The 13,403-nt window shown below is 33.2% G+C and overlaps 1 protein-coding gene across 1 annotated transcript in view; it reads left to right on the top strand.

The window, feature by feature from the left end:
• The window catches only part of LRRIQ1 (leucine rich repeats and IQ motif containing 1), a gene marked incomplete at both ends in the record, with an annotated part of 189,908 nt that overhangs the window by 79,237 nt on the left and 97,268 nt on the right, over positions 1-13,403 (top strand). Inside the window, one exon of the mRNA XM_080812199.1 lies at positions 5,215-5,334. Coding sequence (XP_080668325.1) covers positions 5,215-5,334 — 120 coding nt within the window. The remainder of the gene's footprint in view (positions 1-5,214; positions 5,335-13,403) is intronic.

The raw sequence follows: 13,403 nt of genomic DNA, 5'->3' as shown, positions 1-13,403 counted from the left end.
GAAAATCACATTCCAAGGTATATTTTGGTTTATTTTGAGGCATACTTTCTTTGAAGATAGAAGTGATGATATCAGTTGATGGGGATGTGCTATATGAGAGAGAGAAGTCATGGATGCCTCCAAGGCATTGGCATATGCAAGTAGAAGAAGAACCCTAAAATTAAGTTGCTGGCTTTCACTATTAAAACCATAGTTTTCAAAATTATCTTTGCTGTGGTTCTAATGAGTATTAGAATCAGACTGAGTATTTCAGTTGACTTAATTTGTCTGAACAGTACTCCTAAAGGCAAAGCATAGGCAAAGGTTTTACTGACGCCTGAATGGTAGTGGGAGTCAGGGTAGGGCAATGGATTCAAGGAAACTCTGAAGAAAAGAAAGAACCTCAGTTACTATTTCAAAATATTATTCTGCTACATGAGGAATGAATATATCATGCAGACCAAACTCCCTACTCTTATCAGTTGTTACACTTTTTTCAGCCTTGATGGTACCTGGATGTTCAACTTTTGCTTCATTCTGTTCAGTAAAGAAAAGTTCACTACTTTGTGAAACAGTCTAGTTCAGTGACTAATATCTCTGCAAAATGTTCTTTTGTTGATCTTCTGTGTATCTGTAACAAAAGTAAGCATAATCCAGCCTTTGTCTCAGACTTAGAACGAGTCTCTATGTTGTATAATATAGTACTTAAAATTATTGAAGCCATCGCAATTTCATTTTCGTGTTTCCTGAGTATAATCATCTAGTTTCTTAAACCATTCATATTAAAATATGAATTCTAGACTGCCTGATTATCCTGGAGAGCAGAGCATGATACGATAGAAAGAACCTGGGCTTTAGAAGGAGCAAAATGGAAATTTTATGGTGGATGTCACAGAAAATGCTCTCTGCTCACCAAACCTCATATTCTTCTCTTCTTTGAAGTATACAGCCAAGCTAGATGTCCCACCTTCCCTTGCACTTTAACATGGCCCTTTTTCTGAGTTCCAGTCAATATAAGATAAATGAAAGATACATGCACCACTTCCATATCTGGCTCATTAAATGTACCACAGACATTCCTTCATATTCTTTATTCTTTCTGGCTAGTTGAAATGAAGACAGCTTCTGAGGCATCATTGGAAGCTGTCTGTCAGGAAAGTCTGGATACCAGAATCACGTTATCTTAAAATGCTGCCCCATTGCCTTTTCAGACTCTCCATTTTTATTAGGTAATTAAGAAATAAGCTATTGTTTTTTGAGTTGTTATACATTTTTGGGTATTTTTGTTATCATACTTAGCTTGCCCCAACTAATATAAAGGTCATAGAATACACCTTGAAACATAGATACGGTTCATTGTAAATATGTAAGAATGGAATTCTAGGTATAAAGGATAGTGGAAATAAAAGAACCTAGAGTTTTATATTACTGGAATAAGAAGAAGTTACAGTGAAACTGGACTACCATAACAACTGGAAAATACAGGACGAACATGGCTGGAGATATGTGAAGGATTTTAACAGGGAACAGATATATGGTATGTTCTGGATGTGGGAGTTGATAGTTGGAGGAAAAAAAAAGATGTCAGATATGTCTAATATAGGTAGAATTGCCTGGCCAGGGAATTAATTTGAATGTAGGAGAAAGATGAATTAATTGTAGATGGATTACTGGTGAAAAGTTGAAACCTCGACAGAAACAAACTAGAAGAAGAATCTGAACATATAATATATTACCATTACTTCTCATAAACTGAACAGAGATGACTAGAACTTGAATTCTTGACCCTATTGCAGATTTAGGAGGGAAGTATCTATATGGGTCACACTAGAATGACACGCACTATGTATTGCATTCTAGAACTTTGTAGAAGTCCTATGCCTGAGGAGTGGTGCTGGATCCGTTGTGAACCACAGGGAGCCAATCCTTGTTGAAGGCCTAATTAAAGAGTTCCCTTTAGACCCTCTTTTCCCGAGGTCTGCACATCACCTTGTTATCTTCTATAACCAACTCTTCATAACCAACCCACCTGTCCCCACTCATCACCAGATTATTTGAAATAAATCCCAGATATCACTTCCTTTATAAATATTTCAGTATGAATTTCTGTAAGACCTATTGTTTTAAGTATAATTATATTATCAACCTAGAAATTGAAAATTATTTTTCATTATCACCAAATATCAATATTCAAATTTCTCTTTTATAAATATTTGTTTACAGATATTTCTTGATCAAAATATAAATAAAGTCATTACCTTGCCTTCAGTTTAAATGTTAAGTCCTTTAAATATATAGTAACCTCTCTCTTTTTTTCCTTGCAATTTATTTATTAAGGAAACCAGATCTTCTGTTCTATAGTTTTCTACTTTCTGAATTTTGCCAGATGCTTTCCCATGGTGTCACTTACATATTTCTTGTTCCCTTGTTTTCTGTAAGCTGACAGTAGATTCTAAAATTTCATATGATTTGGTTTTGGCTTTTTGTCAAGAATACCTCGTAAGTGGTGGTATGTATTACAGTGAGGAGGTAACATAATGTCTAGTCGCCTCTCTTTTCGGAATACTAGTGACCATTGATAATCATTGCCTAGATCAATTCTTGTATTAACAGTTTGTAAAATATTGATACTCTACATATAATTTCTTCATTTATTAACTAAAATACGTCAGTAAAGAGCAACTTAGTTTAACTGACTATTTAGTTACCTTGAGGTATAGCTCATACTGGAAAGGTAGGTTAAATGCTTAATGCCATTTGACCAATTTTTAGATTAATGAGGTTTCCTAGCATCCTCCAGAGGTCACCATAATATGTTCTATCATTATGTACACATAAATTTTTAAAATATATGATGTATTAAATTCCATTGCAGTTTCATTCTTACTGATGTTCAAATTGTCCCGTTTGGCCAAGTTAGCTTCAAGTTAAGCTTTTGTGACACAATTCATTCGTTTTTAAAATTTCTCTTGCTTTTTAATGTGCCATGATGTTTCAGGTTCATTTTGTATATATTTTTGCCTCAAGCCTGAGCCCAGTCATTGCTCTGAAGATCTTTGATTCCTTTAGGGGGAATATTTAGAGACCAGTCTGGGTTTTAGGAATGCATTAGGATTTTAAGAATGTTGTTGGTATGGTAAATGACTGGTAAAGTCATTGTTTTTAAAATTTTTTCATTGTAGAAATGAGCTTACAAATACATATTTTTAAGAAAAAAAAAGGTACCATGGGTTCATGATGATATTTTAAAGTTAAATTTAGGATGATAAGACTTTTATTTATTTGATTTATATTTACATTTCTTTTCTTCTGTGGAAAGTTCTGGTTCCAATGAATGACATTAACATAATTGTTCTTTTTTTGCCCCTCCGTTTCACTTCACCTTCTGTGTGTATATGTGTGTCTCTGTGTGTCCGTGCTTGTGTTTACACGCACATACATAGTGGAAGTAAACAAGGACTGTACAAATGAGGAGATAAAACAAACTAGGTTATTTATTCAGAGAGTGCTGTGGCAAGGGAGTCAGCCGCCATCACTTGCCTTTGGCTTAAGCTCAAAGGCAGGGAGGGGAGCAGGAGATCTTTAGAGTGGAAATAGAGGGGAGAGAGGTCTCCAGATATGGTCTAATTAGAGGTTTTTTGGTATGGGGAAGGTAGAAAGCGGGCAGCCAGAAGTGGGGCATATTCTGTGATTGGTTGGGAAGTGTATCTGTATCTCTGGTCGGTCCTAAATTAGTAGGGACAAAAATAGGGAGGCTGACAGTCATTGATTAACCAAGGCTTGACCATTCTTGGCTCATTGTTGCCAAGGTTGTGGTTTAGTTTGATCTAATCTCTATAGCAATTGTGAGTGACTTCTATTGTTATATATGATCTGGCTATTGTCTTACATATTCTACTTCTCAATATATATATTTTCTTTAATAACAATACCAATATTATATTTCATGAATATGAAAACATATTGAAGGTGTCTTTTTTTTTATTTTATTTATTTATTTGTCAGAGAGAGAGAGGGAGAGAGAGTGAGCGAGCACAGGCAGAGGCAGAGAGAGAAGCAGGCTCCCTGCCAAGCAAGGAGCCCGATGCAGGACTCGATCCCAGGATGCTGGGATCATGACCCGAGCGGAAGGCAGCTGCTTAACCAACTGAGCCACCCAGGCATCCCTGAAGGTGTCTTTTGTAATGAAATTTTTCTTTTGAGTATATTTCACTAGGAAGATAGTCAAATAAATCTATTTTAAAGTCACTTTAGAAAAATTCTGTGTGCGTATAGCATGAAACGTATTTTTTCTACTTCTTCAGGAATTTCTTTTAATTTCATGTTTATTTTATGATTATCTTAAGTATGTGCACATTTCCAAAGTCAAATCTAAGAAAGGTATATTCAGAGAAGTCTGGCTTCTGTAGCTGAGTCTTCTATTTTCTACCTCTATATTTAATAATTTTTAAAATTAATTTTACAAGTTACACTTTTACTTTTTAAATATTAGCAAACACATATACATATATATTTAAATATATGTTCATATAATTTATTTGTTTATTATGTATTTATATACAGTCATTTATAGATAAATGGTAGCATGCAAAACACACTTAATTCTATCTTGTTTTTTTACAGTTAATGTATCCTGGAGCTCACTCCCTAGTACAATTCCTCTTTAAAAGTTCCCGTGTTCTTGGAGATATAGTTAGAAAAGCTTCTCTACTCCAATATTATTGAGAAACCTAAATGGATTTAATTCTATTATTATGTGCTTAGTTTATTTTAAAATGAAATTAGTTAATAGTTATGGGCCAGGATAGTACCTTTCTAATATGGCCATTTGTATATGTTGAAATTTTCCTAAATGTGTGTTAGTTTATTTTATACCTAATTATTTGAAAATTAGAAAAATTGTTTTTCATTTGTATCTCTTTCTTCTTAGTTTAGAATGGGTCCTGGTGGAATTGTCAGATAATTGATTGGTTGACCTACATGTGCATTTGAGGGAGTTTTAGAGATTCTTTTCTGCTTACCACAAGGAAAGTCTCCTGAGATTCAGAACTTTAGACACATGCAGTTGTTTAATTTATCTTACAGTTTTAAGTGTCACATAAAGTTCAAAAAACAGATTATTGAGCCATTAAACTAAGGTCTTAGATGTTTTATCTTCCTAATGGGATAACACAGAGAATCTGGTTTGTAGTTTGATCTATAACCTTGTATAACATGCTTTAAATTTTTGTTTAGGCAGTTTGGAAGGGCTTTCTTTTGAGAAAGAAACTGACAACAGCTTTAGAGGCTATTAAGAATGAAGAATCTGAAGAAGAATATGAAGAAATAAACTTAGAGGATTTTACATTTGACGAAGTAAGTACCAACTACAAAATATAAATATTGGTTTTAAATTTTTTTTTAGCATACTACTTTGGAGCTAAATCAGCTTCTAAGATTTTTATCCTCTTAACACTATGTTACAGATTTTTAAAAAATAACCTTTGAAAAGTATGCTTCTAATTTCTTAGTATCTTCTTTTTGTACTCTACAAATGTGTACAGAATGTGGTCATAGAATATTTACAAGAGTTTCTGTATGTTATTTGACCAGATTTACGCCATGTTTTATCAGTTATCCTTCCCTAAATATAACTCTGAGCTTATTCATGCCCTGCTTAACAGCATTTTGTAGTTCTTTTTTGCCTAGGAAATGAGAGCATCCTCTCTAAATTGCTACTTAAGTATTCCATAGTAAGGTAGCACGCTATCCAGACATCTATGCCACTTCTTTCCTGTGGCTTCTATATGTTCCAACCAAATTGAGCACGATTTTATTGTATAAAGCACTTGCCTTTCACATTCTGGTTTTACTCCCTGTGCTTCCTCTTCTCTAGACAGTTACACCCACATAAACACCACTCAGATGAAGATATAGAACATATGAACACCCCCAGACTTCCTCATGCCTCTCTAGTATTCATACCTCCATCATCATAGAGTAGTTTTCCCTATTTTTGAACTTCCTATAAGTGGAATCATATAGCATGTACTCTTCTTTCATGAAATAATATTCTGTGAGATTTTTCTATGTTGTTGAGTGTAAATATACCACTCTTTTGTCAATACCACTTTTTATGTGTTATTTGAAAATACCACTTTTTAAAAAGATTTTATTTATTTGATTGACAGACAGAGATCAAAAGTAGGCAGAGAGGCAGGCGGGGGGGTGGGGGGCGGGAAGCAGGCTTGCCACTGAGCAGAGAGCCTGTTGTGGGACTTGATCCCAGGACCCTGGGATCATGGCCTGAGCCGAAGGCAGAGGCTTTAACCCACTGAGCCACCCAGGTGACCCTTAAATATACCACTTTTTAAAAGTATATACTACTTGGAAGACATTTGTTGTTGAGTTATTCTAGTATTGCCTTTTATGACCAAATGTTATGAACATTTTTATGCATGTCTTTTGGTGTGCATATTCATACTTCTTTTAGGAAGAGAATTTCTGAGCCTTAACATTTACCTATTTTTAGTTGATAATGCCTAATGTTATTTCAAAGTGAATGTATCAGTTTATAGTCCTATCCCCAGAATATGAGAGTTTCAGAGGAAGCTCTATCTACACCAACGTACTTTCATGTCTTTTTCTTACATTTCAGTAAGTTTGTGGTGTTATCTTATTATTTTAATTTGCATAAGGCTGTCATAATTAATATGTTGAATACCTTTTAACATATTTATTGACCATTTAGCCACTTTTGTGATATGCTCAAGGGTTGGCATATTTTTCCATTGGGTTGTACATCTTTTTTTCTTGTTGATTTGTAGAACTTTTTATATATTCTGAATACTACCCTGTTTTTCCTTGCAAATATCCTGTCTAACCTCTGGAGCTTACCTTTTCAGTGTCTTTATGGATCATTTTAATGAACAGAATGTTTCTAATTTCAAATTACAAACAAAAATTTTAATTGTGACATGTGAGAAATCTTTTCTTACTCTTAGATCATTAAGATATTCTAGAAACCTTTTTAACTTTCAGCATTTAAGTCTGGATGCATCTAGAATTGATTTTTATGTGTATAGTGTGAAGAAGGGGTCATGTTCCCTTGGGTCAAGTGAATCTATAAATCAACTTGGAAGAACTGATCTTTTTAGACTATTACTTTTTTAAATCCATGAACATAGACTGCCTTATCACTTATGTAAGCCATTTAAAATTTCTGTCCACAATGCTGTGTAGTTTTCTTCATAGTGGTCTTGTACATTTTTGGTTAGATTTATTTCTAGATATTTTATGTTTTCTGATATTGTATTTCTATCTGTATGTTGACCTTATATTCAGCCACTTTGCTGAAATCACTTATTAATTTTAGTAGGTTATCTCTCGGGTCTTTTGTATTTTGTATATATAATCATGTCATCTGAAAATAATTATAATTTTATTTCTTTTTTTCCAAATCTTATGCCTTTTGTTTTTCTTGCCTTACTATTTCCAGTAAAGTGGTGAATAGTGATGATAGTAGCCATCATTTTCTAGCTTCTTGTCTGTGAGAGAAAGCTTTCAGTAAATAAGCTTTCACTAAATAGATGTTTAATATAGGTTTCTTATAGTAACTCTATATTTGATTCAGGAAGTTACCTTCCTTAACACATTTTTACCATTCCAAGATATTAATATGATGATGATGATTTTATAAATGAGTTGGATTTTATCAAATACTTTTTATGAATATAACATTGATTTTCCAAACATTAAATCTCATATTCAAATAAACCAACTTAGCTATAATGTATTATCTTTTTTACATATCTCTGAACTTGATTTACTAATACTTGTTTAGGATTAGCATTTATATTAAAGAAGTTGGATGTGTAAATTTTCTTTTTTATAAAATTCCTAATCTAGATTTTGGTGTCAAGGTTATGTTAGCCTTATACATTTGATTGGGAAGTATTTCCCCTGTTTCTGTTTTCTGGAAGAGTTTGATGTGAGATTGAAAAAAAAAAAAGTGTATCTCAGCATATAATCTATTTGGAGAAATATTCCATGTGCACTTGAAAGGAACATATGTACTTTGTTATTAAAATCTCAGTTACTTCAGGTTTATTGTTTTTAAAAATCTTCTTGATCCTTAGTGATTTGGGGGGAGGAATTCTATCAGTTATTGACAGAAAAATGCTAGAATCTCTTACTATGATTGTGGATTTTTCTAAATGAGCTTTTAGTTCTGTCAAATTTTGCTTTGTATTTTGAAGCTACATTATTAGGTCATGCATATTTTGTATAGTTAAGACATATAGTTAAGACATTGTGCCATTGACCCTTTCATCATAATAAAATTCCCTTCTTTCATATAGTTTTCCTCTTTAACTAAATGCTACTTCCTCCAATATTTTCATACCTATAGCCTTCTTTTAGCTAGTAATTTTATAGTAGTATATGTTTTTCTAAACATTCCCGTTCAACATTTCTCTGTTTTATATTTAAAGTGTGACTCTTATAAGAGTGTATAATTGGGTTTGCTTATTTTTATATTCTACTCTGACATTTTTCATTAATATATTCAGACTATTTTAATAAAAGTATAATTAGGTTTATAAATGCCATCTTTGTATTTGCTTTTTGTTTGTTCATGTGTTCTATATTCCCTTTTAGTTTTGTATTGCCCTCTGTGCATGAATTAAGTTTTTTGTTTGTTTTTCCTTTTCCCCCCCTTCATTAGCTTGTTAGTTTGTGGTTGTTTTTCCATGTACTTTTTTCTCCCTACATTAACATGCTTCCATCTGGATTCATTTTCTTTTCCCTGAGGATTTTCTTTAGTAATTATTTAACTTCAGGTTGAGTCTTTTTTATTGCTTGAACATTTCTCCTACTTTAAATTTTGGAGGATATCTTCTCTAGGTATAGAATTCTAGGTAAGATTTTGGTGTTTAAAGATGCTTTTTCATTAGCTTCTGACTTTCATGGACTCTGATGAAAAGTCAGTAAAAAGTTTTACTTTTTCTTCTCTAAAGATATCATCCCACCCCCATTCCCCTGCCTACTTTTAAGGTTCATTTTCTGTGTTTTTCTGCAAAGGTGTAATTTTATTTGTATTTTGTCTGCTTGTATTAAGGAGACCACATGGCTTCTTGAATCTGTGGTTTATGTCTTTCATCAGTTTTAGAAATTTCTTAGCCAGTTATTTCAAAAATTTAATCTTTTTCATTATTTCTCTTCTTTGATGTAAAGTGGTTTCAAAATTGTGTATGTTAGAATTTCTCACCATTTCACATGTGTCTCTTAGACTTTCTTTTGAATTGTTCTTTTTTTTTCTTCTGTCTTTTAATATGGTTGTTTCCTACTGACATATCTTGTAGTTTACTAACCATCTCTCTTGTGTTACCTAATTATTTTTAGCCTATATTTAATCTTAATTTTAGTTATTCTATTTTTTAGTTCTAGAATTTTTACTTGATTATTTATTATAAATTCTAGTTATCTTGAAGTTTTCTATCACTTCCTATATTTTCTTGAACATACCAAGTATGATATTTTCAAAGCTTTCTCAGTTAATTACAACACCTGGATCACTTGTAGGTTTATTTCTATTGACTGTATGTTTCTTGCATTTTGAGTCAGTCAGTTCTCTTTTTCAGCATTTAACCTTTGATTAAGTATCAAAAATATATGGAAAAAAGTGTAAAGACCCTGCAAGATGTTTTCTTTCTCTAAAGAGTATTGAATTTTAATTAATCTTGTTGGCAGATAGCATATGAGCAGACATTCTTTTGAGGCTTATTTTCAAGCTTTATTAGTGCTGCTGTTATTTCTGGTTCCTCTTATAGGCTGAGCTAATGTGGTTTCTCATCTAAAAGTGGCACGTGCACCAGATTATCCTCATCTTGTTTATCCCTCAATTTTAATCCCTCTATCCACAGCAGCAAGTGACTGATAAAGTTTCTTCTTAGCTTTATAACACTCCAGGTGTTCTTATTGTCCTTTGATTCTAGGTATCTCTCTTACACATATTCTACATGGACTTGGAAAACACCTGAAGGAAAATTTATTACATGATTTTGTGTTCACATTTTAAAACATCACAGGGTAGAGGTATTCAGACTAAATCCTGACCCATTGATCATCCAACTGGTATCAAATTACAGGAGTTTATCACACCAACACTTCTCTACCTGCAACTCTTCCTCTTTGGGATAAGCCTCTCTGGCACTTCTGGGGTAGAAAAGTGAAACATGTGATACATCAGTTTCTACTTTACAATTCAGATATAGAAGCAACAACAACAGTACATTGAACTAGCCTAAAAGGTCCTACTCACAAAATAACTTTAGCTTCTTCCTCCACTGTGAACAATGTCCAAACGCTATCAATTGAATCAATGTGACTCATACTACATGAGTCCTGGGTAGCATAGTGCCCTCCAACATGGGGGAAAACACTATCTCTGTCTTCCCAGGGTATTAGCTATATAAAGATCCTTGAAAAGATAGTCTGGAAAGAGAGTTGTCACAAGACATGCAGAAATTGAGATCCATGGAGTATTGTCTCCTGGCATTAAGCAACTATTATATATTACTCATAATAAACCTTGGAAGCAGTGATGAATAAGACATTTTTGTGGGCTTTGAGTTCACAGTTCAAGGTGAATAACCTTTTTAAAAGAATTATTTTAGCAGAAGTTTTAATAAACCTAGGTCTCAATTTCCTTTAGGGGAGATTTTTGTCACCTTGCCATAAAGTATATGCAATAACAAATAAATATCTAAATAATAGATATGTTAAGTCTAATGTGGCATAGTGATCTACAGTTGCACTTTTATTTTGTACCTTTTAAATTATAAGGTAATTTTAGATGATACTTTTAATTGTTGACTTAATTTAACAAGGTTTATTTTCTCTGTTACTTAGAGTATACTATGTAGAAGACAATATATGAAAAAAAAATAAAGTTATCTTTAAATTTAAACATTACAAATCCTCTTAAGAGTCCCTAAACCTAGAGAAGATGAGAAAAGCTAATATAATATAAATATAGAAAACCACAACAAATTTGGAATTTTTTTTTCAGACCAAAGTAAAATTCAGTAAGTTTTCAGGAATAATTTTTGAGGAGACAAATGTGTCAAGCTGGGCAACTTTTAGTTCTGGAGTTCATGTTTGATCCTGATCTCAAATTAACTTCACAGAGTGTTACATATACCAGTACATTATGGGAAAGGAAACAAATGCAACCTAAATTACAGGCAAAGAAAAAGACTAAAGTGATATTTTGTTTGATGAAAAGAGGTATGCATGGAGTATAACAACAGTCTCCAAGAATATGAGCCACCATGCTTTTTCATTGAAGATGGAAGAGGGGGTTTATTTATTTATTTTTAAAGATATTTATTTATTTATTTATTTGAGAGAGAGAGCACAAGCCAGCAGTGGGGCAGACAGAAAGGGAAGGAGAATCTATAGACTCTCCACTGAGCACAGAGTCCCATATGGAGCTCAATCCCAGGACTCTGAGATCATGACCTGAGCTGAAGTCAGATACTTAACCAACTGACTCATACAGGCACCCCAGAGGAGAAGGTTTAGAAAGTGAGATTTGAGATTAATAATGGGCCAAATTTTCAAACTGTAAGGATTCTAAGATGCTCCAAAAGTTATCAGGAAGTATGAGAAAGAATTACTTTGGGGATAGTAAGAGGCAACTTGGGCAGAAGAAGAGGAAAGTGTTGGGACAGGGGAGGAGATAGTTAAGGGAGAAAGAAAAATATCAAGTCATGGTTTTTAGGATTTCTAGGACTTGTTCAGTTTTCACTGACTTGTGACTTAGGGCAAGTCTGATACTAGTTTCATGCATCAAATGAAAAGATTACAGTAGATGGCCTAGAAAATTTTGCATATACATACCCAAATAGACATGAATGTTATTTGTAGCTCTTCTCCATGATAGCTTTATATTCTAGACTCTCAAAGTTGAATTGTAGAATAATGATTTCTTCTCTGGTCAAAAGCCAAATACATGTATATCTGATCAAACATTCAATTGTGAACACAAAGTTACAGATCTATCTAAATTCAGGTTCATTTTTAATATGTTAGTAAATTTGCTAGTAGTCTTCTGATAACCAGAAAGCTTTCCAGATCCTCAGTTGTAAGTTAAAGAATATCTGAACAGAAGGTTTTCTTAAGCAATAACTGAAATTTGTATAAATGTCCAGTGGTAAGCATGATATATTAATATACATTTTTAAAACAGTAGTATATTTATAATCTAGGCCAATTTCTCTTGACATTTTAAGGTTTTTTTCCAACAAAGTACTGCCAAATATACTAGATATTAATACGCTTGAACTCATATAAATCAGTAGTCTTGGTAACATTTTTGGTAGTGATTATATAATCACTAAAAGTATCTTTAGCATTTTATACTTCTCTTTATGCTTCTAGAAATTTCTGAGATAGTGGTTAAAGAATTGTTCTGGAATCTTACAAAAGTTTGTGACCTTGCATTAAAAACCAAGAAAAACTATTTTCAATGTTTTCTGCACTTTTAGATATCAATTTAAAGACTAAGTTTTTTCCCCAGACTTTGTATAGCTTAAGAAAGAGACTTCATCAACGTCTATGTGCTATGGCAGAGAAATCACTCTTTGTGAGTCTTTAGCCTGCTGTAGAAAGAAAACAACTTGAGTCCCAGAGAATATAAAACAGGAGATGGTTGGCAAGTGTTTAAAAGAAGAAAAGTGTGTGTGTGTGTGTGTGTGTACACAGCAGTGTATAAATAAGGCTCGTTACCTGGCAATACTGGTCCTTTCCACAATTAGTCCTCATTACCTTTCAAATTTTTCTTCCAATTTTTTAAATTTTAGTAAGATACACATAAAATTTACTGTCTTAATTTTTGTGTACATTCAATAGTATTAAATACATTCATAAAGTTGTTTTACTATCACCACCATTTAATCCATATCCAGAACTCTCTTCATCCTGTAAAACTGAAACTATATAGCTATTAAACAGTAACTTCTCAATCTTTCTTAACATTCTAAAGTTGTAACGCTGCAGTTTGAATTTATGCCCTTTTTTTTTTTTTTAAAGATTTTATTTATTTATTTGACAGAGAGAAATCACAAGTAGGCAGAGAGGCAGGCAGAGGGAGGAGGAAGCAGGCTCCCCGCTGAGCAGAGAGCCTGATGCAGGGCTCGATCCCAGGACCCTGGGATCACGACCTGAGCCGAAGGCAGAGGCTTTAACCCACTGAGCCACCCAGGCGCCCCTGAATTTATGCCCTTTTAACTTCAATAGCATCCCCAGAACTTGTTCCTGTACAGCTCCATCTCGACCCTTTTCAGTTGTTGACATCACAAAATACCTCTTTATATACATAAACCAATAATTCCTTTAAATGCATTAGTGCCTTAAATTATGTAGGAAACTAAATGAGGAGT

Source organism: Martes martes (genome assembly GCF_963455335.1).
Source record: "Martes martes genome assembly, chromosome: 8".
NCBI lineage: Eukaryota > Metazoa > Chordata > Mammalia > Carnivora > Mustelidae > Martes > Martes martes.
This window is presented reverse-complemented; position numbering and strand designations above follow the sequence as displayed.